The following is a 20200-nucleotide window of genomic DNA, read 5'->3' as shown; positions in this document are numbered from 1 at the left end:
TCACAAAGCCCATACCTATACCCACCCATGCCAAATGCCTTTCCTAACTTGTACCCATATACTCCCATCCAGCGGACTCCTTACCCCACAAATATTCACCCACCTACTTCCACACCTGTTACAGCTTCAACCACACAACAAACAACACCTTCAAACAACCATACTACCGGTGAATCAAGAGGATGGCGGAACAAGCAAGAGAAGGTGCAGTTTGACCCGATCCCGATTACATATGCTGAACTCTTCACTCAGTTAGTTGCAAACCATCTGGTGGCACCTTTATACATAGAGCCATTAAAACCTCCATTCCCGAGATGGTATGACACTTTCGCCCACTGTGATTATCATTACGGAATCGAAGGTCACTCGATTGAGAATTGCACGGCATTCAAGCATAAGGTACAAGGGTTGATCAAGGTAGGAATCCTGAACTTTAAAAAAAAGCCGGAACAGAATGTTAACAACAACCCACTGCCAAATCATGCTGGGGCAAGGGTAAATGCAATCGAAAGGGAGGTGTATGTTAAAAGGAACATTCGGGAAGTGGAAACCTCCATGGAGAAAGTATTTGAAGCCTTGGTAAAAGCCAATATGCTTGAGGTTTGGCCGGAATGTCCTAATGTGAATGACTCAAGAGATATCCAAAGACTATGTAGCTTGTATCACAAAGGATCTGTGGGGCATTTAATCCGGGATTGTAGTTCTTTTCGGAAGGAAGTGCAAAGAATGATGGACGAATCAAAGATTGAGTTTTATATGAAAGCTTCAAAGTCAGCAGTAAACATGATATCCAAGGAGTCCACTCACCCAATGAAGATAAAACCTTTAACCATTTTCTACGAACCAAGAGGAGACTTTGTGGAGGACAGAACCCATGCCAAGATGATCATCGAAGTCCCTAAACCCTTCCCCTACAAAGACGACAAAGCTGTCCCATGGAACTACAACTGTAGTGTACAAGTTTCAAAAATAGAGAAATGGATAGCTGAATCTCAAGATGATGCTGCAAATATAACTGGTGTTGGAGGGATTACCCGCAGCGAACGTTGCTATTCACCAAAAACATTAGAGAATCTCAAGAATGAGAAGGAAAAGGAACAAGAGCGAAGTCCGAGAGAAAAAAAGGTACAACCTCCGGAATCGACAGATGACTCAAAAGGACCGGTGACAGAAAAAGAAGCTGTCGCGTTTCTCAAGTTCATCAAACATAGTGAGTACAATGTGGTTGAGCAATTGAACCGGTTGCCCGCTCGTATTTCACTACTATTTTGCTCCTCAACTCAGAACCACATAGGAACTCTTTGATGAGGATTTTGAACCAAGCATATGTAGATCACGATATCTTAGTTGAAAATTTGGACTACATCTTTGGGAACATTTCGGTGGGTAACATAATATCCTTTAGCGAAGAAAAAATCCATTCTAGAAGTAGAGGAAATTACAAAGCCCTGCATATCACTACCAAGTGTAAAGGCTGTACCGTCGCAAAGGTACTGCTTGACAACGGATCGTCCTCAAATGTGATGCCCATGAGGACCTTGGCCCGTTTACCCATCAACATGTCCTACATACGAAAGAGTCAATGATTGTGAGAGCCTTCGATGGAACAAAGAGAGAAGTAGTAGGGGACATTGAGATACCGGTAGAAATTGGCCCGTGTACCTTTACCATTGAATTCCAAGTTATGGATATCACTCCTTCATACAATTATTTGTCGGGAAGACCTTGGATCCATATGGCTGGGGCCATACCTTCATCTATTCATCAGAAGATCAAGTTTATCGTGAAAAGGAAGATTGTCTGTGTTAACGGGGAAGAGGACTTACTCATAAGCAAGCCAACAGATACTCCTTACGTGGAAGCGGCGGAAGAAGTGCCTGAATGTTCCTTCCGATCCTTCGAGTTTGTTAACACCACATATATTGGAGAAGGAACCACACCACCTATTCCAAGGCTTTCCAAAACCACCAAGATGGTTGTCAGTCAGATATTAGGGAAAGGATATCGAGCGGGGGCAAGATTGGGAAAAGAACTACAAGGCATTAGAAGACCTATACGTACTACCAAAAATGAAGAAAGGTTTGGCCTGGGGTACAAGCCAACTAAGAAGGAAAGAGAAGAAATGATAGCCGAAAGAAGAAAGGAAAGGTTGGCTCGCTTCAAGGGGCATGAGTTGGAAATCCAAGGAATGACATATCCTCATCTCTACGAGACATTCCGATCTGGAGGTTGCATCTTTCCTGAATCACTCACCGTTGAGAACCAAGAATCAGTGTCAGCTTTAGGAGGGACTTTTTCTGATTTATCAATATGTGCAACGGAGGAAGGTGAAGAACAGCCAGGAAATGTGGATGAGATTCCTACTACATACCTTGGGCCACCGAATCTAAAGCTGAGCAACTGGACCACCATGAGTTTACCAGTCACTTGTGATTCAATTTCAAAGTAATGCAAACTAAACATCCATGCTTATGCCCAAAAGCATTGGAATTTTATGTATCGGGCTTTTTATCATTTATCATTTTAATAAATTGACATGCGTAGTGCATTTCTCATATCTCTTCTCATAATTAATCATTTCCATTAGTGTCATTTCATCCCTTTATTTTAACTATTTACCTATACAATAGCTCTACATATTTCAATTCCCTTTACCTTCCAGGATTCCAAATAATGAATGCGAAGATGATAATGACAGTGGTTTTGAAGTTGATTTTGAAAAAGGTACAAGTGTCAGTGAACTTGACAATACAGAAAACGTGGAGGATTATGATTTAACTCTGGACTTGTTAAGACTAGTAGAACAGGAGGGGAGACAAATTGTCGCATATCAAGAGACACTTGAAAAGATTAATTTGGGAAATGAAGAAAATAAGAAAGAAGTTAGAATTGGTATGACGTTGGTGTCAATGGAAAAAGAAAAACTAATAAAGCTACTTCATGAATATGTAGATGTGTTCGCATGGTCTTATCAAGATATGCCAAGACTCAATACAGACATTGTAGCCCATAAACTACCTTTGAAACCTGAATGCAAACCGATTAAGCAAAATTTGAGAAGAATGAAACCTGAAATGCTGTTGAAAATTAAAGAAGAGGTGAAAAAGCAGTTCGATGCAGGATTCTTGGAAATAGCTAAGTACCTTGAATGGGTTGCAAATATTGTCCCAGTACCTAAGAAAGACGGGAAAGTAAGAATGTGTGTGGATTATCGAGACTTGAATAGAGCTAGCCCAAAAGATAATTTTCCTCTTCCCCACATTGACACCCTTGTTGACATTATTGCCCGCCATTCTATGTTTTCCTTTATGGATGGCTTCTCAGGGTATAACTAAATTAAGATGGCACCAGAGGATGGAGAGAAAACTACCTTTATAACTATGTGGGGGACCTTTTGTTATAAGGTAATGCCATTTGGTTTGAAAAATGCTGGGGTAACTTATCAGCGGGCTATGGTGACTCTCTTCCATGATATGATGCACAGAGAGGTTGAGGTGTATGTGGATGATATGATTGTAAAAGCTCACAAAACAGAGGACCATGCAACCAATCTTGAAAGATTATTCAAGAGGTTACGAAAATTTTAGCTCAGATTAAATCCGGCAAAGTGCACTTTTGGAGTCACTTCAGGAAAGCTACTGGGTTTCATCGTCAGTGAAAGAGGAATAGAAGTTGACCCGAATAAGGTTCAAGCAATCCGTGATTTGCCTCCTCCCAAAACGTAAAAAGAAGTTAGAGGATTTTTGGGAAGATTAAATTATATAGCCCAGTTCATATCACAGCTCATACTTAAATGTGACCCGATCTTCAAACTCCTTCGCAAACATAATCCGGGGGCGTGGAATGAGGAGTGCCAAGTTGCTTTTAACAAGGTTAAAGAATATCTGTTGAGTCCGCCAGTATTGGTACCACTTGTGGTCGGGAAACCCCTCCTTTTATACCTGACGGTAAATGAAGGATCCATGGGATGTGTGTTAAGACAGCATGATGAAACCGGTAAGAAAGAAAGGGCAGTTTACTACTTGAGTAAAAAGTTCACTGAATACAAGTCCAAGTATTCCTCGTTGGCAAAGATGTGTTGTCCTTTAGCGTGGACGGTGCATCGACTCAGGCAGTACATGCTATATCATACCACTTGGCTCATTGCGAAGTTGAATCCTATTAAATACATCTTCGAGAAACCTTCCTTATCAGGTAGAGTGGCAAGATGGCAAGTGTTATTGTCTAAATATGATATTGTATATGTGTCCCAAAAAGCCATCAAAGGAAGTGCAATCGCAGATTTTCTTACAGAAAGGGTGGAAGAGGATTATGAACCAATGGAGTTTGAGTTTCCAGATGAGGACTTGATGTCAATATGCCAAACAAGTGGGGAGGAATCGAAGAAAGAGAATTGGAAGATGTTTTTCGACGGAGCTTCGAATGCCTTGGGGCATGGCATAGGGGTCGTGTTAGTATCACCAAAAGGGGATCATTATCCCGTCATAGCTAAACTCAACTTCTATTGCACCAATAATGTAGCTGAATACGAAGCTTGTGTCATGGGTCTTCAGGCAGCAATCGAGAGGAAAATTCACATTTTGGAAATATATGGGGACTCTGCTTTGGTTATTTATCAGTTGCGAGGAGAATGGGAGACACGTGACTCGAAGTTAGTCTAGTATCACAAGTATGTTTCAAAGTTGATTGAAAATTTGATAAAATTTGCTTCACCCATTTGCCCCAAGAGGAGAACCAAATGGCCGATGCATTAGCCACGCTGGCGGCAATGTTCAAAGTTGGTACCAATGTCAAGATTCAACCCATCATGATTAATCTTCGAGAGTGCCCCGCACACTACTCTAGTGTAGAAGAAGAAATAGACAGGAAACCATGGTACCATGATATTGTGCATTATCTCAAATTTCAGCAGTACCCAGATCAAAGCTCAGAAAATGATAAGAAAACCATTAGAAGGTTGGCAATGAATTTCTTCTTGGATGGGAACATCTTATACAAGAGAAGTAGAGATCAAACGCTTTTGAGATGCGTGGATTCAACCGAAACTCGGAGAATAGTTGAGGAAGTTCACGAAGGAGTTTGTGGAGCACATGCAAGTGGACATAAGTTGGCAAGACAGGTCATGAGAGCAAGGTATTACTAGCTCACGTTGGAAACGGATTGTATAGACTTCGCTTGAAAGTGTCACAAGTGTCAGATATATGCGGACAGAATCCACACCCCTGCTAATTCATTGCATGTATTGACATCACCATGGCCATTCTCAATGTGGGGCATGGATGTGATTGGGTTGATAACCCCGAAGGCATCAAATGGGCATCGGTTTATTCTGGTGGCAATTGACTACTTCACTAAATGGGTAGAAGCAGCATCTTATGCCAATGTGACCCAGAAAGTGGTATGTAAGTTCATCCAAAAGGAAATAATATGCCGCTATGGTTTCCCTGAAAGGATCATCACGGATAACGCTAGTAACCTCAATGGTTCGATGATGAAAGAGGTTTGTACCAAGTTCAAGATCAAGCATCATAATTCAACGCCTTATCGCCCAAAGATGAATGGAGCGGTAGAAGCAGCCAACAAGAACATCAAAAGGATAATTGAAAAGATGACAGATATATACAAAGATTGGCATGAGAAGTTACCTTTTGCTTTGCATGCTTATCGCACAACAGTCCGAACTTCCACGGGAGCTACACCGTTCTCTTTGGTGTATGGGATGGAAGCAGTTTTGCCAATTGAAGTAGAAATTCCTTCCCTTCGGGTCCTTAAAGAAGTACAGTTGGAAGAAGCCGAATGGGTTAATGCTCGTTATGAGCAATTGAATCTCATAGAAGAAAAAAGGTTGACAGCACTTTGCCATGGGCAGTTATATCAAAAGAGAATGATGAGGGCATATGACAAGAAGGCACATTCTCGACAGTTTCGAGAAGGAGAATTAGTATTGAAAAGAACTCTCCCGAACCAGCATGATCCTCGCGGGAAATGGACACCGAATTGGGAAGGACCATTTGTGGTGAAGAAAGCTTTTTCAGGAGGAGCACTAATTTTGGCGGAGATGGATGGAAGGGAGTTTTCCAACCCGGTAAATACCGATGCTGTCAAGAAATATTTTGCATAAAAAAAAAAAGAAGAAAAAGAAAATTTTCAAGTTGAAAACCTGAAAAGGCGGCTTGAATCTGGGAGATGTGTTTAGGGCGAAAACCCGAAAGGGCGGTCTAGACACGAAAGAGGTCCAAGTACTACAAAAGCTTAACACAGAAAGGGTGAAGATCATGATCCGAGATGTTCATACAAAAGACAAGGGAGCTGACAAATGTGCCTATTTCAAGATAAAATTTTGAGACTACTGTTAATATCTATTGAAACAGTCATTAAGAAAGAACTGTATCCCTTTTGTATTAATCAATTTTCCCCTGTTCCTTGTCATTATGCTTGATTGTAGAAACTTCCCTTGTTTCTAATGAAAAGTAGCCTTTCTGCTCCCAACAATGCCATCATTTCCATTCTGCCAAGAGAGGAGATATGAGTACATTGCATTGCATTTGTCATAAAATTGGAATGATACTTAATAAAGAGCACAATAAAGTAAGAAATGTTTGCAATATTTTGAAAAAAAAAATCATAATTGACAGGAAAAGAAATGGAGTCTAGTAATGTAAGAAAAGAAAAGAGAAAAGGCTAAGAAAAGAAAGAAAGAAATGGAATTAGCAATAAAATGGAGCACAGTAAAAATGTGAAGAATGATTGGACCATGCATATGATAGAGGAAGAAAATAGTTATGAGCAATGAATTAGGGAAGACGAGAGATCGGAAGCATGATCGATTCATCCCCCATTGATCAAAGATAAGGCTCTAAAAACACAAAAAAAAAAAGGAAACTAATGAAGATGAATTACCGTGTTCAAAATTTTAAAACAATTGAAAAAGAAGGAAATTCATCTTTAAAATCATATGAATTTCAGATGAGGAATTGATTATTTTTCACCATTTCAAAAAAAAAGAGAAAAAAGGTTTCGTTGCCTCAATTTTGAGGAATTCATTTTTAAAGGTACGTTGCCTCAGCTTTGAGGAGCTCACTTTTAAAAGTTCTCGTTGCCTCAGTTTTGAGGAGTTCATTTTTAAAGTCTTGGTGCCTCAGCTTTGAGGAGTTCATTTTTAAAAGTCTCATTGCCTCAGTTTTGAGGAGTTCATTTTTAAAGTCTCGTTGCCTCAGTTTTGAGGAGTTCATTTTAAAGTTTCGGTGCCTCAATTTTGAGGAGTTCATTTTAAAGGTCTCATTGCCTCAGTTTTGAGGAGTTCATTTTAAAAGTCTCGTGGCCTCAGTTTTGAGGAATTTATTTTAAAAAAAATTTAGTAAGAGAATTAAAGAATTTAGTCAAAAACAGTGTCTACGTCTTTGCACTATTTTGAATTTTCGAAATACGCAAAGAGGGGTAGCTGTAGACACTAAAATTATAAACACAAAAATGAATCAATATATATATATATATATATAATAAAAATAAAAAAAATAAAAAAAAGAAGAAATGAAAAAGAAGGGAGAGAGGTACGACTGGCAGGGTGCGGACGCACCTTGTCATGCACCTCCCTCACCCTGCCAGACGCGAAAAATTCGCATCTGGCAGGGTAATGGAACGTGCCCCCCAGTACCTAGGGACAAGGCAGTGGAGCGTGCCCCCTCCAGAACCTAGGAACTAGGTATAAAGGGGAGGGGGCACTGTAGCATTCGGGGGACGAAAATCGAAGAAAAATCCCAAATCCTGCAAGCAAAAGAAAACAAGCAATCAAAAAACCCCAAAGCAACCTGAAAAATCAAAAAACACCCTAGTTCTCTAGCAGCCAAAACAAATTCCACAAAAAAAAAAATCAAAGAAATATATCCCAAAAAAAATAACCGAAAAAAGAGGTGTGTGCAGTGAGAGTTGGGGCCCTTGCCGCAGGTTGGAAGAGAGATTTTTGAGGTTTTTGGTTTTTGGGCTTCCGTTCGAGATAGATCAGGAAGTTTTGGTTTGTCGCTGGTTGAGGAAAGCTGACTTGAGCGACGCCGGTTGGAGAGAGTCGATCGATTAGGGAGCAGCAACCACCGGTTGAACAACCGATTGGGGAGCAGCGACCGTTGATTGAAAAGGTCGACTGTTGGGGAGCAGCAACCGTCGGTTGAAAAGGTCGACTGTTAGGGAGCAGCAGCCACCGGTTGGAGAGCTGATCGTTAGAGGAGTGACGCCAGTTGGAGAGAGAATCGACTGTTGGGTTGTGGTTACCGGCGCAGGGAAGAGAGGAGAGTTTTAGTTGGCCGACGGTTAGGAAGAGAGAAGGGAGAGAGTTTGGGCTAAAGAGAGAAACAAAAAAAGAAAATGGGGAGAGAGGAAAGAAAAAGAGGTTTTTATAGCTAGGGCTCGGAGGCCTTAAACGACGTCGTCTTGTAACTCACCCAAAGTCTAATTTATTCTCTCCAAACAACGTCGTTTTGGGCACACCAAGGGTTGCTAGACAAGACACCGAAACGGTGCATTTTGGGAGAGGCCTGAGGGCCTTGGGAAGTAGACCAATTGGAGTAATCCGATTATCTTGGGCCACTTTAGCCCATAAAAGGTAAATTTTTTTTTCTGATTTGGTCTTTGTGGTTATGTTTGGCCCAATATTTGATAGAAGGGTAAATTAGTTTTAGTATGTTATTAGGTAAAATAAAAAGATAAAATATTTTTAAAATGATTAGATGTTAAGAGAAAATAGAAATAATAATAAAAAACAAAGAAGGAAAATATTTATTACAAATATATAATAAATTTATAAAATAATAAATAATAGAAATAATGATAATAAAATCACCAAAAAGGAAAAATAGTAATAAAATATCATGATGTTGACCATAAGTATAATGCCGATGATGGGATGATCGGTTGGGACGCGAGTAGTCGCAATCCCGGGCCAATATTCCTTACGTTCAGAATCCGAATCAAGGCTCCACCAGTACGATGGGAAGGCCTCGATTTCAAGGTTTCGAAATTCTTAATAAATAAAAAGTTTAACTATACCAAAAAAATTACTCGATAAAAATAATAAATAAATAATAAATAATAAATAAATAATAAATGATAAAAAATAATAATAATTCAAACATATAATAAATAATTAATTTGTGAAAATACAATATACATGACATTAAATAAATAGAAAAAATAAAATAATAAAATAATAAAAAACAACTAATTTAAAATTAAGCATTGAATATTAAGTGGCATAAACTATAAAAAATGTAAAAATAAAAATAAAAAAAAAGTAAAAATAATAATAATAAATATATATATATAATAAGATCATCTTAGGCATTAGGTTTGAATAAAAGATTGCTTATGAAAAATATGATAATAAAAAAATATAATAAAATAAAAATAATAATTAAATAATAATAACTAAAAAATATAGATAATTGCATTAGCATAGCATATATATATTGCATCATACATATCATTGCATATAAATATTTCTATTTTTGAGTTTAAGCCCCGATGATGGGGTCTTTCGAGGATCTTGCGAAGGCGGGTATTCCTTGAAAAATTCCTTAGGTGAAAAGGTGTCCCCGGATCCCACCAGTATGATGAAAGGGCTCGAAAGACATCTTTAATAAAAGGCTTTCGCCCGAATTAGGTTCATTATGCACGAAAATATTATTTTTAGAGAAAAACGTACGATAACTCCGATGATGGGAAATATTCGTCAAATTTACGAAGGTGAATTTCTCGGATAATTCCCTAGGTGAGAGAATACCCCGAGTCCCACCAGTATGATGGACGGATTCGAGAAAATATCCTCGATAAAAAGTTATTCGTCCGGTATTTTTTTTCACGTCATGCATCTTGCCTCGCATTTGCATTCCATTTTAGGTCAAATATGAGATAAAAATAGGTGAATAATAACTAAGGAAATATAGCTAATTTAAAAATTAAAGCCTAATAGGATAATCTAAAAATGGTACCGTTCATGGAACGGGCGTCCCGGGGGTGCTAATCCTTCCCCGGGCGTAACTGTACTCCCGAGCCTAGATCTAGAAAATCGTAAACCAGTTGAAAGTTCTTTTCGGTGGGCTTAAAATTAATTTAATGCTTCATCGATTAGAATCGAGCCAATAGGTGGCCAATCGCATCTAGTAAAAAAGATTGGTGGCGACTCCTAGTTTATTTTTTAGTGAGTTTTCACATTCCGAATCTAGCGGTCGGGTTCCCGGACCCGCACGTTACAACAGTTTGGAGGAAGGTCTTATTGTTATTCGTTTTTGTGATGTTTTAGGTTAGTTTTGTTAATTTTTTTTTAATTATATGCATGTTTTAAAAACTTGAGCTAGATTTAATTGTGCCAATTTCTTTTAATTTACCTATTCAATGATGAAAACCTAGTTATATTCTTATCTTGATTCTTTGAAACATGTGGATATTGTTTGAGTATTATATAAATTCTTATGCTAAGCTTTGTTGTTAGGATGAGTTTTCCACTCAATTTAAGCGGTATGTCTTTTGCTTAGATTCAGTATACATATCTAGAGAAGGTTTATATGAGTGTGAAAATTTTGAATTATGTGTTGAGTTCTAAATTTTGTTTGAATCTCTCTCAACGTGAAATCTCAGGTTACACATAGTTAAGAAAATAATTTAGGTCATCTTTGGATCGATTGAGCTTTTTTAGCCTACCTTACATAATTTATCGTTAGTTTACCCCTTTTGAGCCTAATATAACCATCTTTTTGTTCGAACACTTAATTTTTAGCTTAAACCCTTATATAAATAGTTTCAATTTTTTGCATCCCTCACTCCTAAGTGCATAAGTCAATTTAGGAAGTGTTATGAGGTAAATAGTGAAAAAGGTAATAAGGATGAAAAGTGATGAAAAGTTCTAAAAATTTGATTGTATTCCTCTCACTACCCAATAAAAGAAATAAGTTTGGTAGTGTAATATTGAGAAAAAAGAAAGAAAAAGAAAAAATGTAGAAAAAAAAGAAAAAGATTGAAGTATAGAACAAAAGAAAAATTTTGATGAAAAAAAAAGGGTATTATAGGTGAAGGAAAATAAAACTCTAAATAGTTACTAGAATGACTAAGTGCTTAGGGCAATTTAAGACATTTTAATATGCTATATCTTACCTTGACCCTAGTCATATATTACAAGCTTAATAAAGTCTTATTGATCTTTAACTTAGTATTAGTCTATATTAGTGGAGAGATAGATAAAAAGCAAACTTATAGAATTTTATTACTAATTTGAATTTTGCATGAATATAAACTTATCTAGATTGTACAATATTCTAGGTGAAAAGATTGCATATTCACATGAAAATCCACTTAACGATAAGCTAGCATTTGAATTAAAATATGAACTTGAATAATATTTGTGTGTTGTTTAGAGTTGAGAATTTGGATTAACTTTTGAGGATATTAAAGGTAATTATTGAATTGGTGCAATTGATTTATAGTTAAATAATTTCTTCATTTAGGCTATTGCATTTTGTTCTATATTTTACTTGAGGGCTCGCAAAATCTTAAGTTTAAGGGTGTGATAACTCTATTATATAGAGTTATTTTGACACATTTTAGGGCTTAAGTAGCTAAACCTTTGAGGTTGTAAGTTAGGATTTTAGCATTTTAAGTGCTTTTCTAGTTTAAGTTATGTTACATATTGAGAAGTTAATTTAAGTTATTTTAGTGTAATTTTACTTTATTTTGCTTTAATTTACTCTAAAAAGAGTTATTGTTGATTTCTCTCATGGTTTTGTGTAGGACATTTGATGAGAAAGGTGCATTTGATTTAAAATCGCACAAGCATGGTGAAGGTTTCATTTATACATGCTATAGTATTTCAAAGATAACTTGAGCTAAAGAAGTTCAATTGATGAGATTCTTGGTCTATTAGAATGCTACGAGAACAGACTACAACTTTCATGTTAATCACTTTGCCCATTTCAAATCCGATCAAGGTGAAAATTACATTGAAAAACGATGGACAATTGCAATCCTGCACAGCATGTTTATTAAAAGCCGCAGCCTTAAGTTACTCAAGGCCGCGGCGCTAAGGGAGTTAGGGCCACAACGCTAGGTAGATCATGGCCGCAACATTGGACAATTGGAGTGCACAATACAAACTACTGAGGCTAGATCACTGCGGCATTGAAGAAGTAGCATCGCGGTGCCACAAAAGATTGTCACCGCACCATGGCATCAAAGAAGCATGGTCGCAGTACCACATTGTTTTCCAAAAATAAATTCTAATGGAAATATGGAAATTAGGTTAATTTGAACTTATCTAAAGGACTTTTCCAGACCATTTAAAGGAAAAAATTACAACAGCTTTTTTAGAGAATTGAGCTAAGAATCAAGCAAGAGATCAAGAGTAATTGATAGAAATTCAAGATCAACAAAGCTTCAACATTAGTTTATTTCTCTCTTTTGTGTTATACTTATTTTCTTGGTTTGGATTCATAACTAAATTTCTTTGGATATTGTTTTATTTAGATATCATGAACTAATTCGTTTATCTAGGATTATGATGGATTTCAACATGTAGTTTGAATATTAATTTCTCTTTTATTTATCATGATTTTGTATAGTTTTGCTTATTCAAATCTATTCTTAATGCCTTTAATTGTCTGGCTAACAATTAACTGATTTATAAATCTAATTGAAACTCAACAAAGAGATTTTAGATTGAACTAAGATTTGAATAGTGTATATTCATGTCACTTTAGTGATATGATTCGTGATTCGGGTAGACATACATCAATTGCCATACATAGCTAAATTAGGATACTAGCTTAATGAACTTAATTAAATTGATTCTTATAGGCATATAGTGAACCAATAAAGTTAGGTATTTGTTCAAGCATCTCAACGAAGACTTGTAAACAGTTTTGTATCTTAAGTTAGTAAAACCACCTAGGAAGATAAATAATAAAAGAAGCTGGTATCAGATGAAGTGTTAAATAAACCCATAATCCTAAGTTTTTAGTCTACTGTCTTTCTCAAGTATATTTAATTTATGTTGGTTAGTTTAGAGTTTATTTAAATTTTATTTTCCTACAAATTTCAGTTATTTAAATAAAATTGATTTATTATAAGATTTTACTGCTTCGTAAAAATTTAAGAACAAATCCCTTTGGGAACAATACTCTGCTTCTACTATATTACTTGTTTGCGATAATGTGCACTTGCATGAAAATTCAACAACAATTAGAGTTGTTACATGCAGACATGGCATGTAATACCTTTAGGCAGTGTTCTAATTTACAAATTTCATTTAACTTATAATTTCAACCCATCAACTTTTGGGTTTTATTAATGTAAACCAATCGTGATTTTTCAAGAAAATTTTACAGAAAAAGAAGAAGATGAATAGAGTAAGGGATTAACAAGTTTGGAGGAAAAAACTTTCTCCCATCTTCATTTAGATTTTTTTAGATATATATTTATAACTACAAAATATCAAAAACTACTAATCCGTAGATGTAGGCTCAAAAAACAAAAAAAAATCCCAAAACGTTGGTGGAGTGCACAACCAAAAACTTAATTTACTATGCTCTACAACAGCTAAAAATAACAAAAAAAGAAAACCAAAAGGATACTGCAAGCCTAAGTAGATGTTACACACTTCAATAGAAGATGTTACACACTAAAGCTTTTAGCAACAGATGTTATACATCAAAGCCAAAACTTCAGCACCAAATATTACATGCTAAAGCTTCCTTCTTCCTACTGATATTACACACCAAGTCATAAATCACTTTATTACATGCCAAGGCATATTCTATCAAACTTAAATCATAGAAAAACTCAACACCAATAAACCCAAGAACATTTTGTTACTCGTCATGCCATGCTTTTTGGTCTGTAGATCGACGATTATATGACGAGATGACGAGAAATAGACAAAAAGAGGGTTTTGTGAATGTAAACCAATAAACCCAAGAACATATTGTTACTTGTCATGTCATGCTCTTTGGTCCATAGATTGATGACAATATGGCAAGATAACAAGAGATAGACAGAGAAAGATGGTGATTGCAGTAAATTAAAAAAAAAAAAACTGGATGGAAAGAGAGAAAAATGGAGAGCATAGTAGACAAATGGCAAAAGAGAGAAATTAAGAGTATTTAATTTGTCTGAAATAGTTTTAAAGGCATTTTTGTCAAGTCATGACAAAAGTTGAGTAAAAACAGTTAACTTTATATTGAAGGCTATTTTTAAAATGGGCTTATCAGGTTAGCTATTTCTCACAATTTACTCAAAATTTAATATCATATTGTAGTTTTAAAATGGGCTTATTAACAAAGTTTTAGTTTTGAATTTAACTATTAACTTAATTATTTTGTTCTTTATTATGTTATTCATAATATAGAATACAAAGAGTTTTTTAAGAAATTTAAATTAATTAGATCGCTATTTTTTTATTTTAAAAAATATGAAAATAGATAAGTTTTCAGTGTCCTCACTCATCTTGATGGTTTATATTTAGGATAAGACCGATGAAAAATTATAGGTGTTCGAATTTGAGAATTTATACTCTCGAGACAAACGAATTAAAGGATTGAATAACGTCCTTGTTGATTAAATTCCTATTTTATTAACATACTTATTTTACTACTAAAAATTTCTATCAGACAGTTTGTGTTTTTCTACATCAATAAAGAAAAAGAAAACAACTTACTTTAATAAAAAAAAAATCAATTGCTTAGATAGTTATTAAAAATAAGATGAATAAAAAATTTTAAAATTGTATATAACTTTCATGAAACCTACATTGAATGATCCCATGATTCTTAATGCTCTCTCTATGTACTCATTCTCAGCCAAACGAAAGTTTATCAACAAAAATCAGTGGCACATAGGTTTATATAACCCTAAACAACACTCGAAAAAAAGAAACAGAGGCTAAAAAGAAGGGGAAAACAGAAAAATTATGGCGAAAAATGTTGATGTATTCAATTGGGTTGGAATTGCTTCCAATTTTTGTTTGTTAAATTTTTTTGTCTTTATTCTTTTTTGGTAAAATTGGTTGGATGAAGGCACATAATCTGACAACTTTGATGTATCCCCATACAAATTGGGGAGTATTCCATTGAAAAATCTTGTTGGACAGTGCAAGAATGTCCTCCCTTGGAAACTAATTAACACAACCCAAAAACAACAAGGTCCTTCCGGATAGGGTCAAGTTAGGAATAAAGATACGAATAGCTTCACCACCAACATGAATTAAATACCTTGGAACATAAAAAAAACATAACCAAATACATATTTTAATTATTATACTTTGTATCACTTCTGAGACCAAGCTAGCTATATAAACCATACCTTAGCTTGTAGACGTTTGCTATTGTTTGATTAGCATCATCATTGTTTATCGACACACTTCCAACACGGTTCATCAATGGCTAACCTTGGGGGTCTAAGACGCTCGGCTAACCGTATAGCTGAAAAGTTCGTGCCTACTTCAGACTGGACTCAAGACGCCAAGGGCAATTATCTCTTTGTTGATCTTCCAGGTACAAAACTTACAACTACATCTTTATTTATTTATTTATTTTTAAGGTAAAATACTCTTACCTCTTAGTTTTAATCAAAATTATACGAAGCTCCGTTAATTTTCGAAATGAACACTCCACCTCAAAAAAATATTTTTCGTTGAATACGTAGATCCAACTATTAATCAACCGTTAGTATTTTCGTTAATTTACTGACGTGGCAAAGGTAAGTAAATAATTTCACTCTTAATTAATTTTTAAAATTACTATTATATTTTATTATTTTTTTGTTAATTAAAGAAAAACTCTCAAGATGGGAAGCAGTGCATCTTTCTTTTTTTAAAAATTTTTTTAAAATATAATAATAATTTTTTAAATTAATAACAAAAAGATATTTAATCTTTTCTTAATCTCTATTAACGGTGTTTGTAGTTTCGAGTGAAATGTTCATTTTGAAAATTAATAAACTCGTTTAAAATTTCAACTAAAATTTAAAAAATTGAGATACTCTACCCTTATTTCTTTCACTTACGCCAAAGGGCAATGATCATTAGGTTTCAAAAAGGAGGAGTTGAGACTTGAGCTTGCTTCCACTGGTCATATAAAGATCAGTGGAGAAAGGGTAGTGAATGAGAACAAAAGCATATATTTCGAGGAAACCTTCGCATTGCCTGAGAACTCAGATATGGACAACATCAGTGGCAAATTTGACGGTGATTTTCTCCATGTAACAGTCCCAAGGAGACCAGTAGTTGAAGAAAAAAAGCCAGAGGATGATGAGATCACAAGGAATGAAAATGGCAATCGCACTGGAGAAAAGACTAGTGTACAAGAAGAACCTAACAACAGCGGTGAAAATGATCAAAGTAAACATGAAGGAGGACGTCGTGACAACGAGGAGAAAGGAGATATCAGCAAGGAAACTAATTACCACCGTCTTCCATTAGAGATGGCGATGAAGTTCCTTAAGAAGAATAAGGGGGTTGTTCTTTCAGTTGTTATAGCGTTTTCGATTGGGATGTTGGTGTGTCGAACGTTTGAATCAAGTGCTGCTGAATAACTCCGGAAGCAATTTGATTGGCGTTCATGTCAGTAAATGAACTTAATTATCCATGATGCATGTAAAGAATATAATAAAGCTGAATTTCAATTGAAAAACCTCCATTTTCTTGTCCTTTGGATTTTCCCAATGAGAATAAACCAATGATCGAGGACATCAATAGAGAAATGTACAATGTTGTTCCACCAATCAGATAACTAAAAATCGATCTTCTTCTTCGTTTTTAACTAAAATGTTAGATTTGATGTGTGACGATCCAACAACTCATAATCTTATAACTCTTTCTAAAATCACCTCGATTTTGACTTCACCCCCTGATTCCGAGGCAAATTAATGTGCAAGTACTCCACCGGAATATCTTCTTGGGCGGTAAAAGAATAACTCCTTTCTATCCTCGACTGGAAACTAATTAATACAAGGCAAGACAACGAGGTCCAAACATGAACATGGGGCAAGCTAGGAATATTAAGGATGCATACTTCACACGAAAACATAGCTATATATTTTCGGTCCCAGCCCAATAAGTTATACCTGGTAATGTTTGGCATCGGTAAAGCTGCACTGACATACTTGTCTCAAAGTTTCATATTTTGTTTCATCAATGGATGATGTTTATGGAACAAGGGCAAGCGAAGAGTTTGTTCCTCATTGGAATTGGACTGGAGACTCAATGGGCCATTATCTCTCTGTTCATCTTCCAGGTACCAAATCAACTTCTTTATCTCATTGTTTTCCTTTTTTCACAATCGCTTCAATATTCATCAATTGATCAAGCCTTCAAAGTAGGGATCAGGAGAAATCTTTTTTCTTTTCCTTCTTGCTTTAACCCCTTCTAGCTCTAGGCAGGTTTCTGTTTGCCTCTTTCAAATTCGTTCTCCCCAAGAAAAGCATGGCATTGATTGTATAGGGTGACAAGCATTTTGTACTGAGAAATTAAATGTGTTTGTCCACATTCTAGGCAAAAGCTCCCCAGTTTGTTGATGAAAACATCATCCTTGAGTAGCGCTAAAGAATTATCTTCAATTTGACGTGCAACTATATAAGAAAGCCCGTATTCGTGCTTTAATCAACACTAAATCACCATTAATATTAGGCAGAGTCAGTTACAGAGGTTCCTTGAATAGCAGTTTCCCAAATTGTTACTTTATTTAATTTTGACAGAGTAAGCAAATATTTAGTTTCTTTGCAAACGTAAGAATTTAAAGGGACTACTAACTTGAAGTTAAGAATGCTGATCAAAAGTGATGACATTCCTGTGTCTCATGGGATATTTTTAGGTTTCAGAAAAGAGGAGATGATGGTTGGACTTGCTTATCCTGGCTATGTCACAATCAGCGGAGAAAGGACAGCAGATGATGACAAATGCATATATTTCGGGCAGGCCATGCGACTGCCAGAGAATTTAGATATGAATAAGATAGGTCAAAAGTTTGAGGGTGAAATGCTCTGTTTAACCTTCCCGAAGAGAGCAGAAGAAAAGGATAATGGAATTGCTAACCCCGCTGCACAAGAACTAAGCAATGATGAAAATCAAAGAAAACATGATGAAGGACAAGGTCATGATGCGAATGAGGAAAAGAGCAAGCAAACTGATCATCATGATCGGAGTTTTCAGAGAGAGATGAGAAAGAAGGGAAGTATATTGGAGAGGGCTATCGATTTGTTTAAAAACAATATCAGTCTTACAATTGTTTTAGCCTTTTCATTGGGGGTGTTCGTGTCTCGAAGGTTTGAATCAAATGGAGAGTAAACCAGCAGTAAGATTAGCATGCTCTGTTCATTAATTTATGGTTAGAAAAACACAGACACTAGCATTAACATCTTTGATCCCTCTAAATTCCTCCTTGACATCCATCTGGTAATTATATAATTATATCATGAAAAATTGAAATGAATTATATCATGTATATTATATCAATCACAAGTCAGAGAAATATATTTGCAAACTAATTAAAGTAGATTGTGGGTTTTTTTTTTTTTTTTGGCATGTTAAGATGAATGAAAATACATTAAGCCTGCTATTCTAAAATTAGGATAGGAGCATTCAATCATGCTACTAAGAGTAGATCTGGTTCTATAAGAGTAGAAAGTGAAGGGCATTATATTCTTAAAAGGAAAACAAAAGAACAATTGAAAGAGAAAAGAGGAAGATGCACAAGAAACTGCAAGTTCAACAGGACAAGGATCAAATCTAAAAACAGCTTGATTACAAGGCCAAACATCTCAAACTTTGTTTCCCCTATTCTAGGGTGATTAAGCCAAAAAACATGTCACACCTTATAATATTATGCAAAAGTTAATTCCAGACATTAATTAGGTTTTTATGTTGAAAAGATAATGCATGCATCTAATTATGGATAGGCTAAATGCATCTAATTTGTGTCTTTCTTCCTTTCCTGGAAGCAGATACTATTCGTCAAATAAAATAGATTTGGATCTCTCGTCAAACCTGGAAAAGAAAACCGTAAAAAAAAAAAAAAAAAAAGTCCATTCTCATTGATGTAGCACTGATACTTCAACAAAATGGTATCATGATCATCATCTTCTTAAATGAACATGTATGTAGAATGGACTCAAGAACCTATCTTAAAACACAATCGAATAAAGTTTATTTTCTCTTCATTATACAACTTCTTTACAATAAAATAGAGCAATATACCTTAGTGGGAACTTATTTCGTACGACAAGTTATAGAGGGTTTAAAGCCCCAGATAAATTTCAACTACAGAACTACAGATGGAACTGAAATAATACAAAATAGAGGGATATAGAGATGGCACTAACTAAGTGGCTATTCCTGTTCTCACCAATATTCTTCTATGTGTTGCAGGCACTTTTTGTTGATCTAATCCACTAACCGCTCACAAAAACAAGACAAAACCCAGCAGCATCTGTTCAAAAATTACTTTATCCTATAGGATCAGATTCCATAGGCAGTCCACCAATTCATAAAAGGGCAGAATACCACCTCCTAAAAAAAAAAGCTTGGGAGGGAGAAGCTTCTTTGACATGCGTGCCAAAAGTTGTGACCTATGTTCCCAAATAAGAAAGTTTAGCATTGGTTGGTGGGGTTTTATACTTAAGAAGCTTTAGGGGTGATTTAGAATTTCTAATTGTCAATAAGAGATTATTCAACCTTATGAGTCACATCCCTTGTGTAGTTGAAGTCAGCTCTATGTGACTTTAGTAACCTGGTGTCTCAAAGAATAACAAAATTGCCTTTAGCCAAAAAGTAAATAGAAAAAGAAAAAGAAAGTAAATACACATGGGTGGATTCATTATATATATATATATAGTGATAAAATCACCACTCACTGGTTTGTATATTTGTTATTATCCCCCTTCTTTCCCTTCCTTATTTAAGAAACATGATTTGAAAGATTTAGGTTGGGAACTTTACTTGACATGGTTAATAACGTTAGAGCTCAAAATCTTAAGCTTGATGCTTCAAATTGGTTATACTAGCAATAATGAATTTGTTGAGAACAAAATCTAGTAGGAAAGTCAAGGAAAACATAATTTGAGGGAAGAAAACAAATGCTAGAGAGGACAGAGCAGCTTCATGAACACAAGTGCATCCAGCGATGGATATGATAAGTAAAAAAGGTAAGCATTTGGTGTTGACAAGGGTAAC

At 35.5% G+C, this 20200-nt stretch overlaps 2 protein-coding genes across 3 annotated transcripts; both read left to right on the top strand.

The window, feature by feature from the left end:
* Window positions 15358-16660, top strand: LOC18604603 (18.2 kDa class I heat shock protein). Of its 2 annotated transcripts, none has more exons than XM_007037164.2 (2): window positions 15358-15527; window positions 16061-16660. In XM_007037164.2, exons 1-2 carry the CDS (start codon window positions 15413-15415, stop codon window positions 16564-16566), a joined length of 621 nt encoding a protein of 206 aa, XP_007037226.2. In that variant the 5' UTR covers window positions 15358-15412; the 3' UTR covers window positions 16567-16660. The 2 variants fall into 2 exon arrangements, with proteins under 2 accessions (XP_007037226.2, XP_017972684.1); XM_018117195.1 differs by having other exon boundaries at window positions 15367-15527; window positions 16241-16660.
* On the top strand, window positions 17094-18418 carry LOC18604602 (inactive protein RESTRICTED TEV MOVEMENT 2). The gene is made up of 2 exons (XM_007037163.2): window positions 17094-17267; window positions 17844-18418. Exons 1-2 carry the CDS (start codon window positions 17168-17170, stop codon window positions 18314-18316), a joined length of 573 nt encoding a protein of 190 aa, XP_007037225.2. The 5' UTR covers window positions 17094-17167; the 3' UTR covers window positions 18317-18418.

Source organism: Theobroma cacao, chromosome 3, assembly GCF_000208745.1.
Source record: "Theobroma cacao cultivar B97-61/B2 chromosome 3, Criollo_cocoa_genome_V2, whole genome shotgun sequence".
NCBI classification, from domain to species: domain Eukaryota; kingdom Viridiplantae; phylum Streptophyta; class Magnoliopsida; order Malvales; family Malvaceae; genus Theobroma; species Theobroma cacao.
This window is presented reverse-complemented; position numbering and strand designations above follow the sequence as displayed.

Excerpts from the sequence above, each read along its gene's own strand:
- LOC18604602 (XM_007037163.2), top strand. The coding sequence starts at position 17,168 with ATGGATGATGTTTATGGAACAAGGGCAAGCGAAGAGTTTGTTCCTCAT. Across the intron at positions 17,268-17,843 it reads TCTCTCTGTTCATCTTCCAG|GTTTCAGAAAAGAGGAGATG; the intron begins GTACCAAATCAA and ends GGATATTTTTAG.
- LOC18604603 (XM_007037164.2), top strand. The coding sequence starts at position 15,413 with ATGGCTAACCTTGGGGGTCTAAGACGCTCGGCTAACCGTATAGCTGAA. Across the intron at positions 15,528-16,060 it reads TCTCTTTGTTGATCTTCCAG|GTTTCAAAAAGGAGGAGTTG; the intron begins GTACAAAACTTA and ends AATGATCATTAG.